Source organism: Haemorhous mexicanus, chromosome 2 (assembly GCF_027477595.1).
Source record: "Haemorhous mexicanus isolate bHaeMex1 chromosome 2, bHaeMex1.pri, whole genome shotgun sequence".
Classification (NCBI taxonomy): domain Eukaryota; kingdom Metazoa; phylum Chordata; class Aves; order Passeriformes; family Fringillidae; genus Haemorhous; species Haemorhous mexicanus.
The window spans coordinates 90,849,365-90,869,273 of NC_082342.1; the positions used below are offsets into that span (position 1 = coordinate 90,849,365).

General features: G+C 38.3%; 1 protein-coding gene across 11 annotated transcripts in view; it reads left to right on the plus strand.

The window, feature by feature from the left end:
* The window catches only part of UBE3A (ubiquitin protein ligase E3A), a 52,324-nt gene that overhangs the window by 16,295 nt on the left and 16,120 nt on the right, over window positions 1-19,909 (plus strand). For 6 of the 11 annotated variants that reach the window (XM_059839456.1, XM_059839454.1, XM_059839453.1 and 3 more), the window contains 5 exons: window positions 966-1,112; window positions 1,719-1,837; window positions 5,225-5,269; window positions 14,935-15,245; window positions 18,338-19,593. In XM_059839456.1, the coding sequence (XP_059695439.1) occupies window positions 1,818-1,837; window positions 5,225-5,269; window positions 14,935-15,245; window positions 18,338-19,593 (1,632 nt within the window). In that variant the 5' untranslated portion in view covers window positions 966-1,112; window positions 1,719-1,817. Of the gene's footprint in view, window positions 1-965; window positions 1,113-1,718; window positions 1,838-2,480; window positions 2,563-5,224; window positions 5,270-14,934; window positions 15,246-18,337; window positions 19,594-19,909 lie in introns of all 11 variants that reach the window. The other 5 variants (XM_059839451.1, XM_059839455.1, XM_059839449.1 and 2 more) reach the window with 2 other exon arrangements.

The window sequence follows — 19,909 nt, forward strand, 5'->3', positions numbered from 1 at the left end:
CAGATGAGGAACCTTTCCAACTGACTTTTAATCATTGTTCTGGGTTCCTGGAATTAACTCAGTTAAACTTTGACAATTTACACCCATGAAACATAAGTACTCTGTTTTGTTTTGGAGATTTTTGGTCGCCTATTTCTTTTTTACTTTCCTTGTGTCAACTGCACTTGTGTTACAATGAGAACACTTAAATATTGCTGATGTTAAAATCCACAGATGGCACTTTACCTATCTCAATGAATGATAAAATTTATATGCATCATTTTGAAACTAAGACAAATATTGTTCTGGGCAGAGTTTGTGGCAGAATGGCAAATTGTAGTAGATTGGCAAAACTGGGCAGCTTTTCTGACAAACTTTAGAAAATCATGAGCCTTGCTGAGATCTTACTGTAATACTCATATAATACATTGGACTGAAGCACAAAAGAAGCTGCAGTAAAGAAATAAATTTTTTTTACTAAATATTTCAAGCTGTCTGATGTGCTCTCATAGTATTTGCACCAGATTGTTATGTCTGCAGGTGTTGCAGAGGGTTGTGGTTGTGTCATCAATAGCTTTGTGCACTTTCATTCTGTGTGGGGCTTTTGCTGCATGGCAACCTGCAAATGTGGGGTTTCATCTGGGTTACCACAGGAGTAAACTTCTCAGGATACTATACAGAGGTCTGTCTTCATAGCTACTGCTTTAAAGAGAAAGTAAGATGACTTTTTATTTACTAAATACAATATTAACATTGCAATTTTTATCAAAACTTTATATTAGCAGAAAGTGAATGCTGTTTGTCATCTGATTCTCCTTCAGAGACTTTTTCTTTTCTGGCTTTCTCCAGTGCACTTAGGAGCTTGTGGGGGAGAGAGAATGGGATGAATTGAGTGTTGAGGATTATGTTTGGAAATATTTTATCCATTAACTTTAGTTTAGAGTAGATAATAGCAGTAGGTAAGAGACTAACTGGTTCCTTTTCAGCCATGGAAGTAATCAGCTGGGGTGGTCCCAGGGCGCTCTGGGCACGAGTATTGCTGAGTGATCATTGGCTGCCACCTGCGTGACAAAGTAAAGGACCAACCCTTCAATTTATACCAGTGGAGCCAGATCACGGGAAACAATTGACAGGTAAAATATACTTTTGAAAATTTAAGGGAGAGGAGAAAGGACACATGATAAAAATGGAACAAAGAAGCTAAAAGATTTGCCATAGGTAGCAAAAGTTGCTCCTCTGAAACTTTTACATATCTATAGCTTACTTCTTTTTGGGGAGAGGCGTGCAACATAGTTCAGGTTACTTTGTTGCTCCCCTGGGAGCAGAGCCTTGCTTGCTAAGAAACAATGTTAACCAAGTTGTAGCAGCAACACATCTACCAGAATTTTATTGTAGTTAGAAATTACAGTTCATATTTATGCACACGCTTCCAGATCCTTGAATTCTTGTTGTCTTGACACTGGGTGTTTTGCACTGGTCCAAGAGATGGGTATGGCTTTTGGTTTTTTAGACTAAAAATAAGTTGCTGAATTTTCAAGTTTACCAGTTGATTGTACTGTAGCGAGTTACTCTAGAAGTTAAAATGCCATGCAAAAAATGAATGTAAGTAAGTCTTAATCTCACTGATAAAACAATGCTTAGCATCAACATTTTTCTTCTTATTATTATTTTTTTTATTTAGAGAATTGGCTGAAAATAATTTTTAAGAACTTTTAACTACATTATTTTTACCTGTTTAGAATTGTTAAGCTTATGCTTAGCCCAGCGTGATACAGGACTGGTGCAACAACTCAGTTTTGATCAGTGACTCAAAATTGTGATCACCCTGATGTCACCGAATGGCCACAGCTTGTAAAAGGTAAGCATGAAGCATATCAGATTGTTTCTCAGAAGTTTTTCTACTATAATATTTATTTTAAGGTATTTAATTTGTATGGCCTGAAGTTAGTTTTATAAATAATATTAAGTTACATTGTTTGTTTTAGATAAGTCAGCTGGCAAAGTTGACTTACACTCTTGCTGACAGTGATTTCAAAGCTCGCTTAGTTTGCCCTTGCCTGCTTTTAAAATACAAGCAAACGCTGTGGTGCTCCATGATATCCCTTTTAAGAACAATACTATCACTTAAAAGTCCCTGATAGTTTTTGCTGTCATACTGAATTTCTGTATAAACTGTTTAGCATACTTATCCAAGCACGTGTTCAGTTTTTGTTTTGAAGTATTTATCCGGATGGCTTGATGATGTTAAAGTGTGTGTAAGCTTGCATACCATTACTTTTCTCATCTAGAGAGGTACACTGGAAGTAAAAGGAGTGGCTTGTAGAATGGAGAAGTTGCTCCCTGTATTATTGGAAATGAGACACCATTTGAATTTGCGAGCTCATACTGCAGTATTCAGATTACTTGTTGTCTTGTGATTCAGTATCTACAATCTAATTGAAAGCTGAAATTTTTAAGAGCATTTGCTCTGAGATTTTCTCTGAACAGAACTCTTGTTTCAGATTTTAAGCATGATGAAAGGGCGTCTTGCCGTACTATATAGTTGTTTTTCAATACTGTTGCCCGCTCACAGGAAATAACAAGGTATCTTGTTTGTAAACAATTGGGTATTGCAAAATAAATAGCTTCTCAGCAAACAAGTACAATTCCTGTAATTAGATTGGTTTTCCACTTCATTTTACTGAGTATTGAAAGCTCATTTTATTAGGTGCTTATGTTGTCATTTGAAACCTTTTAAAATCGAGTTAATATGTCCATTCATAGTTCTGTAAATCATAGTTATAGTAGGCCTGTTCATGTTTTAGAAAACAATAACCTGAAAGAATTTTCACCCTGTGTTCTGCAGAACCACTTAGCTTAGAGGACTAAACCTTTTTTGACCCAGCTAGATGGTATTTTTTTCTTATATTGTTTATCTTATAGACACAACCTTATTTTTTTTAGTAACATGTACTGAACTGTATTTTTTCTTTACAGCCCTAATAATATTCTCACAAATAGTGAGGATAGGAAAAGATTTTGGATATTCTGCTAGCTGTTTTCATGTCTGTACTGCAGATCACCATGCTGCTTTTTCTACATGCAGAGTTTAGATGCCAGTCTGCTCTTTTTCTGTAATTCTTCACGATACTGTTTATTTTAAAGGCTGAAAGGCTTTAAGCATTCTTGATGTTTTTCTTTTAACACCACTATTTCCTTTATATTTTCATAGCAACTAAAAGCACTACTCTTTCCCAAAGCCTCAATGTGTTGTATGTCCCAATACTAGAATTAAGAGAGCAAAGCCGTAAATGTCCAGACATTTTGCTACCATTGTTTGAAGTCCTGGAAGTAGAGGAGCTAACCAGTATGAATATAAACATATGTCTACTATTCCAGCTTCTAACACTTAAATGCTTAGGTGAAGGAGTGGGGAAAAAAAATTGAGATTCTTTTCATTAAGCATTTAAAGGCTTGCTTTGGTCGCCAGAGTTAAAGGGAAATTCTTATTTGTTTTGCTGCTGAGCAGTATTTTTGTCAGCAACTGCCTTGTCAGTCCTGAATTTAGTGAATGAGGGAAACGTAATTTGGAGCTAATAAATAGTGGTTACATTTTGAGATTGGGCAGTTATGTTATTTTCCAGTTAAAGGGTATTTACATTTTAAGTATGAGTATAATGTTAGTGGGATAAGAAGTTCAGAATTCTGTCCCTAGGGTCCGTAAATTTTATAAGTTAGTGAAATACAAACAGATTTCCTGTGTTCTGCATCATCTGTCACCACACAGCATCCAGCTAACCTGGAAATTATAAGTTGTCTGTCAGAAATGCCTTCTAGGCACTGGGTCTGTTTAGTGGAATCCAAAAAGTTGTTAAGATCTGGTATTTCAGAAAAGGAACTAAAATTTTAGTAGAGCGTTTTTGATAGGAGAGACCATCCAGTAAAATAGCACAATGAAACAGGAAAAAATGAATGTATCAGGCTACATGTGGAGATAGCATTTCCAATAGCATTTAGAATTTTATAGATAGCAATATAATAAATAGAGAAATTTAGAAATTACATTCCTGTAAATACTGATTTTTTTTTTCCTGTAAAGCTGTGGGAAAGTCTGCTTAGCTGTCCTGACTGAAGTTTCCCAGCAGACTCTGGTGAAACCTAAAAAGTTAGTTCTGTTTGCAGATTTTAGCTCACTTCTGTTTTTAGAGAGCTGTCATAAAAGACATTTTTGTTCATCTAAGCTGCAGAGTTTTACTGTAATGGCTGTGCTTTGTTTCCACTCCTTGCACAGTATTTCCAGCATGGTAGTTCTGGTCAACTATACCAAAGGTTGTTCCCAAGCAAAGGTTCCATAAGGTCTGATTTCAAGGCATCCTAAGATGATGGGAATCAAAACTGCTGCATTTGTACTGCCTTGTCTTCTTGCTTGTCTGGCTACAAACTCACAGGCTAGGGAGAAGTTCTACCTCAAAGAGAGAAAAAAAATACTGCCTGAAAAAAAAAAATAACAGTAGAATCAGTGCTGTCTTAAGGAAGATGGGAATAAGGAGGAACTAAATAAGCATAATTTAGTCTACTTTAAGTTAGTATGGAGCTATACCCCTTGAATTCGTCTGTAAATTAAGTCAATGGGGTTGCCAAGCTAAACACAGGTGCTGCTTGTGCTAGGCAATAACACTTAATTCTGAATATTACTGTCTGATCTCTTGGCTGTATTGGAGAAAACAGAAATCTGAGATTAGCTCCATGAATTCAGGTGGAGAGATGTCAGGACCCAGGACGTCCCTCTGGCTGTCCTGACAGAGAGAATTAGGAGATTTGTTTTGATATCCTTTTGGACCCTGTTTCTGAGCTGCTACTTCTTAAGAGTCCAGCTCTGTAGAGGATTAGTTGGTTGCAGTTGATCACTGATAATCTTTGAGTACATACTTGGTTACAGAAGCGTTTATGAAGAATTAACCCAGACCTGGAGCACTATGCAGCCTGAATGAGGAAGTACTGCCAGCAGATCTCTCCCCTAGTGGCTCCTGTTGCGTAAGCGTGGGGAAAAAGTGCTCTCCTTCTTAGGGAAATATGGCTTAATTATACTATCATGTTTTGTGTGATAAACTGTATTCTAGAGTTTGATAAGTTAAATCTTCAAGTATCAAAAAGTTGATGCTTTTAGTGGCAATAATACACTCATCGCATTCCATCTTTCATACCTTCATATTGTAATGACTTAAAAGAACAAGCAGTGCTTAAGGTTTTCTATCTGGTTTTGCAGATCACCAGGAGAACCGCACTCTGAGAACATTGAAACTAGCCGAATGTAAGTAAATGAGTGGATGAGTTTGGTTTACCTTGATATGAATGTTCTGAGTATATATAACAGTCACTCTTGCATCTGCTTAATAAAAAGATGACAAAAGCTGAGTAGAACTGTGAAATTACCTTAGAAAATTTCTAATTAATATTTTGCAATTTTTAGCCTGTGTAGAAACTGATTTTTTTTTTGTTTTGTTTTGTTTTTGTTTGGAGGGTAAATGAGTTGGAGGGAAAGTTCAGAGGTTTAATTTAATGTGAACCAGTAGATGGTAGCATAATACAGTGTCAGAAATCTTACAGCCTATATTCAGACTTCACAGAAGGGATGTAATTTCTACCTGCCATTCACTAACATCTTGCATGGCTTTGAAGACACTTCAGTACTAAGGCACAATACCTGCTGGTATCTCTTGTGGCAGATGGATTGTTGAGCTAAGAAAAAGAAATTGTGACTTAATTTGGTGAATTTATATGCCAATTACTTCTAGAAACAGAAAACTAGCTGTCTTTCACTAAACAGTATTCACAGAACATCTTGCTGACAGGTCTGAACCTTTTTGTATGTCTTCATTAGGTTAGAAGCCAGGATGAACTAAAATCAAGATTGTGGTGGACTGAAACATTCATTTCAATTCAAAATTCAAAGGGGTTGCAGGAATTTAGAGGACTATTTAAAAACAAAAGGAGTATTTTGAGACTTTATTCTTCTGTGAGTTAGAAAACAAAATTCTTTTTTAGCTATTCAAACTGTTCTGTCATAGAACTCAAACAGGGAAACCACAAACTGGTCTTCTGGATAACAGCACAAGTTCCAAAATAATAGAGGGAATGTAGCCCAGTAGTTGGTGTGCTTTCTGAGGCTTCAAAGAATATGGGTTCATTTCTCTTCTGCCACGAACTTCTTCTCTGACCTTAAACTGTCTCCTTCATGCCTTCCCCCCAAGCAGTCTAGAATTGTACATGCCATGAGCTGGATGCCATTAGGATGTTTTGCAACCTAGTGACATAGTGTGAATTGCTCAAGAACTACTCTGCTGTAGCTGCCCAACTTAAGGAGGAGCAAAACTGCAGTGAGCCCCCCCTGTCCATTGGGCTGCATACCTAAAAAATGAGGAGGAGGGAAGAGTGAGGGCTTTTCTGCTGTGTTATTAACAATTCACTGCAGTGAAGCCTTTTCTTGCACTAGAAGAAGCAATTCTCCTGGTATGACAGATTTCTTTTCCCTGACTCATACCATCTGCTACAGAAGTGCTGTCCAGCTGCTTTCTTAGGAATGCAGTGAAGGTTGCAGGGACCCTGACCTGAAAGGTGACTCTGCCTGTTGGTGCGTGGACTCCGTGTGTTGCTGCGTTAGAGGTCGCAGGGCAAAAGCCCTGCCATGGTCTCTTATTCCTGCTCCAGTAGTGGCCCATGCTGCATTGTGGCTTATTGTTCCTGCAGCGAGTTGAGTTGTGTCCTTTAGTTTCCCTGGCCTATCCAAACAGAGGAAATAAGGCTGCAGGCTGGCTGTAGTCCACTCTGGATGTTACCAGTTGGATTACTGGTTTTTATGCATTTTAAGCAAAGATGTATCAGCAGCACTCACCTAGACTGATGTGAAACAAAGACTTAAACAACCTAGCATAAATTAGAAAGAAAAGGCAGTAAAGCTTTTTTCCTTTTAGAAGTTTGACAGTTCTTATGTGTATGTAAATTATCTTCCTTAAAACCAAACATAAAAAAAAATTTACAGTAGTAAGCTTTTCTGTTATAGCTGAATACTTTTTCTTTTTAATGTACACCACTGATCAGAGTGGCCTTGACGTCATAAATTTTAGCTGTCTAAAATAAATATTAGCCACTCAAGCTGAAGGAATTCACATATTTGACGAGTAGTTATACAATACATTTGCTAAACTAAATGTTTTTTGAACTGTATCACAATGTGATGTGTACTGCACCTGTTACAGAGAATGCAATCCTCCTGCATAGCTGCTCTTGCCACATAAGGTGGAATGGCAGGTTGAGTGGTAGAGTTGTGACCTGCAAGCCTGCTGTGTTGCTAAAATAGTTACTGTGTTATTTACATGCCTAAAATTCATTAGTAAATGCAGGGACTAAAACAAGTGGTTTTTTGTTTGCACAATGAATGGTTGGTTTTGCTCTGGTTGGCTAATGTAATTGCTTTACTTATTTCCATGTTTTGAATTGCAAAGCTTCATACCAAGAGCATAGTCATATATGTTTCACATGTTTGCATGAAAAGAAATTTAAAGAAAATATTCAGATTCTTACACAGCAAAATCTTCCATATCTAAGTCTTATTTATCCCAGGCTTTTCAAATTCTGGGTCTCCGTGTGATGAAAATCTTGGTGCTAGCTCAAATTTTACAAGTCTTTTATCTTAAAATTGTTAAGGTCAGTATTTTCTGACTGCTCCTGTCACACATCTCCATTGACTTTCCCCTTTGATTAGTATAACTTAAAACTTCTTTAGCACTAAATCACGTAATTTGATTGTTTAACAATAATTTCTTATGTGTTTTTACTCTTTGTTTTTTACCTTTTTTTATCAAGGCAAAGGTATGACTATCTTCATACGGCTTTCTGTGCATTCATCTTTCCTTCTCATATTGAGGATGGGATTCTTTGCAATTTTGAAACCCTTCTCTGTTTTTTAATATGACTGTAGAAAGTCAATTTTTCTGAGACAAGGTTGCGAGATAGATGCTGACTGTGTTCTTCGCTCCCTTTCTCTGTCTTCCTGCATTGCCAGGACAGACCTTCTGTTCTCAGGGTTGCCCTTTCTCAGGAAAAGCCATGCTTTTGTCACACATGATATTCCCAGAGGCACTCTGGATCTAGAATACACAGTGGGAAGGGAGGTCCCTTTCATTAAGCCAGTAGGTCCAGGCGGGGCTCAGAATCCACCCCTGCTATTGGGGTGCACCCCACTGGAAGGAACGGGGTTTGGAAAATGTGAGCTCCATGCACATGCACATTTGCCAGATCCACATTTGCTGTGATGCCAGAGGCTGAGGCAGGGAAAAGGTGTTACAGCACTGCTGGAACAAAGGGCTGGGCTCCAGCTGTGGGTGGACTGTTTGGCAGTTGGGTGTGCAGGGCTCTTCAAAAGGCTCTGTGTGGGCAGTGCTATTACTGGAAGCCTGTCTTTTCTAGCACTGCTCTTCTTATCTAACTAAATAGAATCAGGAAAATCATCATGCAAGGTTTGAAGCTGCAACTTGCACAAAGCAATATTTAACTTCACGAAGATGACCATTTCCAACACCTTCTTTAACAGTTTTTGGTATGCTGGTCATCTTCTTTCCAAAGTGTAGTATAACTGCTGCAGATGTGTCTCTTTATGCCTATGCAAACACATCTATTGAAAGTTGTTTTGCTGTTAGTACTAAAAAAACTGTTTCCTGGGTTTCTATGCATATTAATGTTTGGTTTTTTTTCTATTAAGAAAATTGCTTATGAACATTTTGGCACTTCTAAGTTCCTAACAGCCATTGTAAAACAGGCTGTTGTAGATTTCTGTTTAATAAAATTAGCCATCTTGGAGCAATCATAGAATCATCAAGACTGAAAAAGAACTTCAAGATCACAGAGTCCAACCCTTACCAATCACCACCTTATCAACCTGACCATCGCAGTACATTCCATGTCCAGTCGTTTCTTGAACAACTCCAGGAAGGAATGGTGACTCCACTACCTCTATGGGCTGCCCATTCCAAAGCTTGACAGCCCTTGCAGTGAAGAAATTTTTTCTGATGTCCAACCTGAACTTCCCCTGGTACAGCTTGAGGCTATTTTCCTCTTGTCCTGTCACTGGTTGCCTGAGAAAAGAGACCAACCCTCACCTGGCTACAGCCTCCTTTCAGGTGGTTGTCGAGAGTGATTAGGTCACTTTTCACCCTCCTTTTGTCCAGGCTAAACACTCCTAGCTCCCTCAGCTGGTGTTCCTAAGACTTGTGCTCCAGACTCTTCATTAGCTCCATTGCCCTATACTGGACACACTCCAGCACCTCAATGACCTCCTTGTAGTGAGTGGCCCAAAACTGGAGATGGGATTCAAGGTCTAAGAACAGGGAGATCACAGCCTCATCCTGCTGGCCACACTATTGCTGATACAGGCCAGGTCATCACTGGCCTTCTTGGCCACCTGGGAACACACTGGCTTATTTTCAGCTGCCGTGGACCAGCACCCCCAGGTACTTTTCCAATGGGCAGCTTTCCAGCCACTTTGCTCCAGCCTGTAGCACTGCACAGGGTGGTTGTAGCCCAGGTGGAGGACCTGACACTTCATCCTGTTAAACTTCATGCTATTGGCCTTGGCCCTGTCAGTCCATCCTGTCCAGATCCCTTCCTGCCCTCCAGCAGGTCAGCACTCCTGTCCAGTGTGAGATTTATTTGTAAAAATAATATAATAGTTATTGTATCCTAAGCAAAATCATTCAGAAGCGTGTTATTTCATGCTATTTCCAGACGAGTATGAAACATCTATGTGTATTTCTAAAATTTAGATAAACTTACAAGCAAAAATGATGCAATTATGCAGATGTTTTAAACTTCAGGCACATTTTGAATGTTACTGTAAACTTGAATGTAAATGCTTTGTATGTGAATTTTAAATTATTACACGCTTCAAATCTTTCAAAAATTCCTTTATGTTTAAACTTATGATTTTCTCTGTGGCAAGAGATTCCTTTACATGGTATTTCTTCTGTATTTAAGGTATTTGAGAAATGCAAGTTACATTTTGCTTCATAGGAACTTTTAACCAGTACACTCAATCCCTGTTTTTTACAGGTTTTAGACATTCAAAAATTACTACAGAAAATGCAGCCCAGTTCACCTTTGTCTTGGTCGTACATGTTTCTCGTGATACTCCGCAATTTTGGCACCATTTAAATTACAAATGCAAAGTACTTACTATCTGGCTTTTTATTAGCTAAAGAACATACGGAAAGCCTAAAAGCAATTCTTTTTTTCACTAACTACTACAAACTAATGACTGCTAATTTCATTTTAAACATAAAAGTGTGCTTGTGAAATTGTTGGACTTTAAGGAAGGAAGTCGGGTGTCTATTTTGGGTGCCTGTCCTCACTGAAGCATTGCTTGAGGAGGTTATACAAGGCCCACTGAGTGGGAAGTTATCTTTCAGTCATAAGAATATGTCTGTGAAATGTTTACAACTACAGCCACACCGGTGCAGTTTCATAGGTGGATGTGCAACAACGATGAGTATTTGGAAATGTGTATGCAAGTCAGTCACTACAGCCTGAGCTGCAGTAGTAACTGTGTGTGCTCATGGGCAGTAAACTAGGCCTTGGGTTTTCCAAGGGACCAGTTGCTCCTGACCAGATCCCTTTATAGGAACTTGAAGAGAGCTGCACTCTTCACGGGTGTAGCATGAGCTAAGAATAGAGAGTGGTTTTATGTTACTTTGCTTGATGAACCCATTTTAATGCCTCAGGCCAAGAACGTTCATTTTCAGCATACTAAATTAGCAGGGGAATGTAGAAAGAGATCAAGTTTTCACTCGTGGACAATAGAGAGACTATGCTACACAAGTTCTTTTGCTGAATAATGTTGAAATAGGAAATGTGGGCTTTTGGCAACGGACAGTGATACTAACATGTGAAGTATACCAGTGTGGTATACCAGGTATGGAATGTCTGAAGATCTCACACTGACTTACTCAGAGCTGCATTTTCTGTAAGTCCTTTCGTTTATGAACTTCAGTAAGGGTAGCTCTTGTGGAAGGATTGGTAAATTCTCTTCTACCTTCTGACGTCTGTATCCTCGCTGAAATTTATTTTATTTATATACCTAAATCATTTGTCTGAGGTAATGTGAAAAGTCTGTGGAGTAGCTGCCCAGGAGAGGAGGGGGAATCCTTTAAGTTTATGGGGACTTACAGAATTCTTACAAAAATACTCAAGGAGATGGCTGATGTTAGCACAAGGCCTCTCTCAAGGATTTTTAAATGATCTTGGTAATCTGGAGACATCTCAGTCAACTGGACACTGGCCAATGTTGGCCCAATATTCAAGAAGGGCAGGAAGATTGACCCTCCAAGCTACAGGACTGTCAGTCTGATGTCAGAGCTTGGTAAAATTATGGAGAATTATGCTGGGAGTTACTGAAAAACACCTAAAGGACACCAAAGACATCAGTCATAGCCAGTGTTGGTTCATGTCAAACCTAATTTCTTTTTATGACAAAGTAACCCATCTAGTTGAGCAAGGGAAGCCGGTTGATGTCATCTTTTTGGATTTCCATAAAGTGTTCAATACTGTCTCTCACACTACCCTTCTGGATAAATTGTCCAGAACGCAGCTGGATAAATACATCATGTGAGGGATGAGCAACTGGCTCACAGGTCAGGCACACAGGGTTTCAGTAAATGGGGTGACATCAAACTGGTGAGCTGTCACTAGTGGAGCTCCACAGGACTCCAGCCTTGCCCCTCCTCAACATCTTCATAAATGACTTGGACACAGGTCTTGAAGGTATACAGAGTAGGTTTGCCAGTGATACTAAATTGGGAGGTGCTGTTGACTCCTTGGAAGGCAGCCAGGTTGTGCAGAGAGACCTCATCAAATTAGAGGGTTGGGCAATCATCAACCACATGAAGTTCAACAAATACAAGTGCTCCTGGGACCTGCATCACAGAAAGGCCCCCTGGGCACACCGGTCCAGTGGCAAGTTGAACATGAGCCAGCAGTGCCCTGGCAGCCAGGATGGCCAGCCATGCCCTGGGGTGCATCAGGCACAGCATGGCCAGCTGGGCAAGGGAGGGGATTGTCCTACTCTGCTCTGCACTGGGGCAGCCTCACCTTGAATACTGTGTGGAGTTTTGGATATTGCAATATGAGAAAGATACAAAGCTGTTAGCATCTGAAGGAGGGCTACAGAGATGGCTTGAGGAGAAGCCATATGAGGAGTGGCTGAGTCCAGTTGGGCTGTTCAGCCTGGAGAGGGACACTGAGGGGGGACTTTATCATGTTCTACAGCGTCCTGATGAGGGGAAGCAGGGGGCAGACACTGGTCTCTTCTCTGTGGTGACAGGACCTGAGGGAATGGCATGAAACTGTGTCAGGGAAGGTTTGGGTTAGAAAAAGTTCTTCACTCAGAGGGTGGTTGGGCACTGCAACAGGCTCCCCAAGGACGTGGTCACAGTGCCAGGCCTAAGTTCAAGAAGTGTTAGGCACGTGGTGTGATTCTTGATGATGGTTCTGTGCAGGGCCAGAAGCTGAACACTGGTGATCCTTGTGGGTCACTTCCAACTAAGGATATTCTATGAAATTCTAATACTGCTGTATTCTAGTACTGTTGTACACCATATTGTTTGCTTCCATACTTGATTTAAAAAAGAAAAATTAAAAATACAACCTTCAGTCAGACCTTCTGTCTCTAATAGAGTTTCAGAGATCTTGAGTCAGTGAGTCATCAGCCACAAGTTAAAATAAAAGTGTTTGTACAAACAGACTTATTGTAGGCATGACAAAGTTTGAGAAGTAATCAGTAGCTAAAAACTAAAAGCAAAAAAATATTGAGTCCTTCAGAATTTAACTGTTAGAGACAAGTCTAAGCTTAGCTTTCTTTACTGGCATCTCAGACATGACCTGGTTAGAGTGAAGTGTTGTTTAACATGATAAAATATGTTGTTCATATATCAGTGTTTATACATTGCTATAACTTTATTCAAACTAGATGTGTGAGCTGGAAGGGTGTGCATGTTGGTAGCCACAGCTCAGGTGTAAAAATTCAGTTTTTCATATATAAATACCTAACCTGCTTGCAAATTATAATATTTCATACTCTAAATCTGGAGGTCTGGAATGATTGAAGTTCAGGAATGATGAAATCATGACATTTTGCATTCAGATACAGTTGTCTCTGAAATAATTGACTGTTCCAAGTTGTACTAAAGCACTGTTGCTTTGAGGGGATTTGGGCGGTTTTTCTTAAAGCCTCTATACTAATGGCTGAAGTATAAAAGACAAGATTTAAAAAACCCGCTTATTTTTAGATGTACATGGAGAGAGGCAGATTTTTGTAAGTTTAGATACAAAAATGTGAGACCAGAACATTTCCCTTAGATTAGAATATAGCTATTCCCTGTTACACAGTAATGGTTTTAATGATATTGCTCATGCTGCTTTTTCTTTCCACATCCATCTCAAAATGCCATGGAAACCTTTCTCCTCAGTTGTTTTTTTGTTTGTTTTCTTTTCCTTGGAATGTACTGGGGCGTTTGAAAGCTCAGGTAGGCATCAAAGTAATTGTTTTCCTTGTAAGATGCATTTTCTTCTGTGGGATTATGAGATCTTGAAGGGTGAAGAGAAAGAAGTGGAGGTCTGATTGCTGAGTAATCAGTAGTCACTCTCAGAACATTTTCCCTTTTGAAGTAACTGCATTGAAACTGCTATTTAACCAGTCATTATTAACAGCAAGGTGCAGCAAATGCTGAGTAGTGCCAGTGAGTCTGGCACTTCAGTTCAGAAGTACTTGTTCTATGCAGAATCTGTGCATACATCGACATCAGGAAAGGCAATTTTAAGTTAATATCACAATTTCTGGTGCTCAATCTTAGCAGTACTGTGTCATTGAAGTTCCAAAAAAGCCTGTATGTTAAACCTAGTCAGAATGTTTGAAATCTTTCATCGTTGGTAGTTTTCATTAATAACTTATTATTTTAAATGCAGTCAAGGTTTGGGGGTTTCTTTCTGAAACGTGGTCAAACCTGGTGCTCTTGGTGCTGCACGCAGCTGCTTCTGTCCTGGTTACCTGCAGCTTTCCAGTGATTACTATTTGCACGTTTCTGTAGAAGTCTGGGACCTTATTAATAAGGCAGTTACATTTTCTTTTGTGCATATATATATAGTACTGAGCACTAGACTTGTACAGAGATACAGCTGTGATTTTTTGGAATACATACTTGGCACCTATAATGGCAGAAGAAACAGAAGGATTTGACAGATAGCACTTTTTGGGGTGTTTCTTTTATTTTATTTAGGCAACCGTATAATTTATTTGGGCTGAGGAGAAATATATCCAGCCTTGAGCTCATCTGTAATTGTGTTTTTAGCATCAGTTTAATTAATCAAGGAATATTTTTTGTACAGATTTAAATAGACTAAATATGATAATTTAGTCATCTGGAGTCTTGTTAAAATGGGTAAAATAGTATAGTATTGATAGTATTGCTAAATAAATGTCTGAATTGTTTGTGTTTCATGCCTCTTTCATCTGTCAGTGGCAGCCATGCCTCAGTACTATATATTAGATTCAACACCTGTACAACTTTCAGTTTTGTTTCAGTTGAAGCCTTGTTTTGCATCTAAATTGCTCTGTTTTTAGCGACAGTTGAGATTGTTCAGAACTGTACAAGATTGTCTCCACTGTAGCACTGTCATGTAAAGCTGAAAACTGCATAAACAGGATTTATCTTTTACTTACATAGAACCCACAAATTAAATTGTGTGTTAAATATATTTGCATTTGTCAAGATGAGAATCCTGCATTTAAAAAAATCTTCTGATGTGTTCTCTCTGACAGAAATCTTGTGTTTCAGTGCCTGACTAATCTCTGCCTTGCTGATGCTATTGAATGAGCTTTGTATGTGAAAGCTCCACTAATCCTTGTACTTACTGTTTGAATGTTTGCTACAGGAAGCGAGCAGCTGCAAAGCATCTAATAGAGCGCTACTACCACCAGTTAACCGAGGGCTGTGGAAATGAAGCCTGCACGAATGAATTTTGTGCTTCCTGTCCAACTTTTCTCCGTATGGATAACAATGCAGCAGCCATTAAGGCCCTCGAGCTTTATAAGATTAATGCAAAACTCTGTGATCCTCATCCCTCCAAGAAAGGAACGAGCTCAGCTTACCTAGAAAACAATTCCAAAGGTGCCCATAACAATTCCTGCACTGACAGAAAAATGAACAAGAAGGAAATGCAAGGCCCAAGAGATGACTTTAAAGGTAAGATGTTTACAATTTTCATAAAATAAAACACATTTCATATGCACAAGTACAAGCCAACAGAATTCACTCTGGTGGTGTTCTGCTGACTTTAGTAAAATAGAGTATTAGACAATTGAGTATTTTACTATAGATTCAGAAAAATGGATGGATTAATGCTGAACACTGATTCCAAATCTGGATCTTGACCACATCTCTGTTAAAATAAACATGCATTTATTGTCTTACAAGAATAGTGATTTTTGCAAATATGGAAAAGTTTTAAGTGCTGTTGTATGACTCTTTTAGTTTTGCTAGTTTCGTTGTTATTCTGCAGTTAATTTATTATAAAAGTTATGCTTTAACTAATTTCAGATTCTATGTTGAGAAACCTAACAGATGAAATGAATGATACAGTAAGTGGTAGGCAATACATTCACCAAGCTAAAAAGTGTTTTAGGACAGTTATTTTTAGGCCAGTGTAGAATGAGGTACTATTCTGTGCATATGTTTTCTAACTTCTGTTTAACTTTTCAAACAATCTGTAATAGTAAATACATACTAATAGAATAATGTCAATTGTCACTTTAACCCATGATGCAAACATGTCCAGAAACCAGGCCAAATGGTTTTTAAAGCCATTAACCTTTGAGCAGACCACCTGTAAGTATTGTGGAAAAAGTGGTATAAACACAAGTCCTGATTCATCTATTTTAGCTAAAGAAGGTAAAATTGTTTACAGCAAAGATTTTAAAAACCCTACAGAATTAGCAGTAAAACACAGTACTGTGTTGCAAGCAACCCAAGATATCCCAGTACCAGTTTCTTCTTTATCTGATGCAAGGATAAATTTATACCCAAATTGCTTATGATCTGGATAAGCAGAGAGGCAAACACAAGGAAGGGGAAAGGGAAGGAAATGTAGCATTAGATGAGCAAGAGGCACATTAAGTCTTTTGTATTTTTTCTCTTGAATTTTTTTTTTTGTACTATTAATGGAGCTTTTCAGATACAGAATTTTCCTTATTCTGTCTAACCATCCCCTCTCCCCAAGGCAGGTACCTAAGAGTCTTCTGAATCTACTCCAACAGAGACAGTCTGTTGGCTACAGCAGTGACTCAGACTTCCTCTCTTGGAGCATCACAAGTATTGGCCTTTCTTTGTAGCTGTATACACAGAGGGCTTTTACAGTATTCTTAAAGTTCATCTGAGGCTTAGTTACCTTTGGAATTGGGTGATGTCTAAGGAATCAAGCACTCTGAAATTTTTTAAGGTCTGCTATAACAGTTACTGGAAAATCTGCAGCAAAGTTTAGTAAAGCTGAGGAAAAGGATGCGTAGCTTGCTTTTTTGCTTGACATAGGATTAAAAGTTCTAAATAAATTGGAAGAAATATGCTTCAGAAATAATTAAATTACTTTTCTAGAGTTCATTAAATACTAAAACCTTTAGAAGAGTGAATGAGGAAATTCCTGTTTAAGTATGGAAATCTGTAATTTATAATATTGTTGAATTGTCAATGTGTGCTGATAATTTTTATGCTATGAATAATGTCTGTGGTCCAGAGTCAATGAACTTGAGACTCTGCTCCTCATTTTGAGGAGCCATGTCATGGAATATCATCTGTATCAGCAGGTAAATTTGTCTTAGCACAAGAAAATGAAGACTTCTTTTAAGACAAGTTTTGCTTCCTGAGCATGCACTGCAGCAGATAAAAATAGATCTTGTGCTAAGCTAATTCTTTTAAAATGTTTTCAGTAGAGCTGTTTTTTTAACAGGACAGTTGTTAGTTTTGAGATTTGTCAATGTCCTCGGATTGGAAATCAGTCTAAGCTTAGGACATAAGCCTAACCTTTCCTGTGTTACATGTGCTCTGAGAGTGGCTTGGGGTTCTTTGAAAGTCATTAGGTTGTCTGTCTTTCCATCATCTAGTTTGTATTTTTAATTTTATGACTTCTTGGAATGAGTATCAGTGTACAACACCTTTATTAAACGTTTTTGTTAAAATGATGCACTTCTTTCTGCAGAGATAGGTAGTTCTAGCATGGTTTGTGAATACAATTTTGAGATGTTTTCTCTAGAGGTGCTATTAAACTGATTCTGTTTTAGTTCTAAATTATGTGTCAGTTCAGAAGAATCTGCTTAAACTAGAATATCTTTTCAGGGTCTGATCATGTTTACAGTAATTCTACTGTAAATCATATCCTGATGTGAAAGCATCTGTGGGTTCTGTTTGAGAAGTAACATAGAAAGCTATAAATAATGTTTTCTTTCTTTTTTCTAAAGAGAAAGGAAGATTTCAAATAACAAATGGACTCTTCGAATGACTTATTTTGTATCAGGAGTTTGGGGAGAGGGAGAACAGACAGGTATTTGGAGCAGCTGATGTGTGTAAACCATCTTGTTCCTCTGAATAACATGTTGATTAGTATACCCAAGCTGCTTATCTTAGTGAGGCCTAATGTACAAAGACATAATCTACATGCCACCCTGTATATGTAATTTAGAAGGCAGCATAAATTTCAGAGCATATATTGAGGGGTTTGGGAGGGTTTTCAGGCATCAGTTTAGTCTAAAAACAGTTGCAGAAAGCATTAAAAAGAGAAATAAGAAATCTTATATTCTCGTTAACATACAACAAAACAAGTGATTGAGTTTTTTGTTCAAGGTCTGCTTTAAAAAAAAGAGCTTGATACAGTCTAGTTTGTTTAGTTTAATGACTAACTATGCAGATTTACCAGAAGACTGTATTGTTGCAGCCTTATTCATTAACGCTTTTAAAGTTTAAATCTCTTACTGATTGCACTTGTTTAGACAATACAGTACTGTTAACTACCTAATGTAGCTAATTGGCTGCAAAACAGTTTCACTATTGTGCACATTCTCTGATTGACATCCATGAATAAAATATTTTACTAAGTCAGTGAATGAAGTAATGATTTTTCATGCTAATGAAATTATAAAGTATCTGTCTTGAATTTATTCAGCACTGACACTGTTTTTGCAGTTTTCGTGATGATATGACACACAGGTTTCTTAGGCAGGGCAAACCAGAAGTATATTATCTTTTTATATTTTTATATTAGTAAAACTAATATCTTTATCTTTTTATAGATGTGACCTTCCTAACAGAAGACAAGATATATGAAATTCTTGAACTATGTCGAGAAAAAGAGGATTATTCCCCTTTAATCCGGGTGATTGGGAGAGTGTTTTCTAGTGCTGAAGCACTGGTACAGAGTTTCCGAAAAACCAAGCAACACACCAAGGAGGAGCTCAAGTCTCTTCAAGGAAAGGATGAAGACAAAGATGAAGATGAAAAGGAAAAAGCTGCCTGTTCGGCTGCTGCTATGGAAGAGGATTCTGGTGCATCATCATCTTCATCATCAAGAATAGGTGATAGCACACAGGGAGATAATAACCTCCAAAAACTAGGCCCAGATGAAGTGTCTGTAGATATTGAAGCAGTCAGACGGGTCTATGATAGGTTACTTTCTAATGAAAAAATAGAAACTGCCTTTTTAAATGCACTTGTGTACTTGTCACCTAATGTGGAATGTGACTTGACTTACCATAATGTGTACTCTCGGGATCCTAACTATCTGAATTTGTTTATTATCGTTATGGAGAATGGCAATCTTCATAGCCCAGAATATCTGGAAATGGCTCTACCATTGTTTTGCAAAGCAATGAGCAAACTGCCCCTTGCAGCTCAAGCAAAACTGGTCAGATTGTGGTCTAAGTACAGAGCAGATCAAATTCGGAGAATGATGGAAACATTTCAGCAGCTTATTACTTACAAAGTCATAAGCAACGAGTTCAATAGTCGTAACCTAGTGAATGATGATGATGCTGTTGTTGCTGCTTCGAAGTGCTTGAAAATGGTTTACTATGCAAATGTAGTAGGAGGGGATGTGGATACAGATCATAACGAAGAAGAAGATGAAGAACCCATCCCAGAATCAAGTGAACTAACTCTTCAAGAGCTGTTGGGTGAGGAAAGAAGAAATAAAAAAGGTCCTCGAGTAGACCCACTGGAAACTGAACTTGGTGTTAAAACTATAGATTGCAGAAAACCACTTATCCCTTTTGAAGAATTTATTAATGAACCACTGAATGATGTTCTAGAAATGGACAAAGACTACACTTTCTTCAAAGTAGAAACAGAGAATAAATTCTCATTTATGACCTGTCCCTTCATATTGAATGCTGTTACCAAGAACCTGGGATTGTATTACGACAATAGGATCCGGATGTACAGTGAAAGACGCATAACTGTGCTCTACAGCTTAGTTCAGGGGCAGCAGCTCAACCCGTACTTGCGGCTGAAAGTGAGGCGTGATCACATCATCGATGACGCGCTTGTCCGGGTAAGTCCCGCAGCAACGTGCCCGTGGGTTTGTTGGCTCTGACTCTTGCAAACTACATGGGCTTGGAGCCACTGAAAAGGACTCTGTGTGAGTGCACATATACTAGATTTCCTCTAGAAGAATCTCAGATAGCTTTATTGTTTGAATTCTGAGCATGATGCTGAAGATTTCTATGTTCAGCAGAACTACTTCTGCTCAGAACTACTTCTGCAGATTTAGATGTTATAAAGTATCAAATGGCTCTTATTCCCCACTATCAGATCCTGCACAGATCTTGATGGTGAGAGTAACCAGCTTCTGGTTTTTTGTCCTCTGC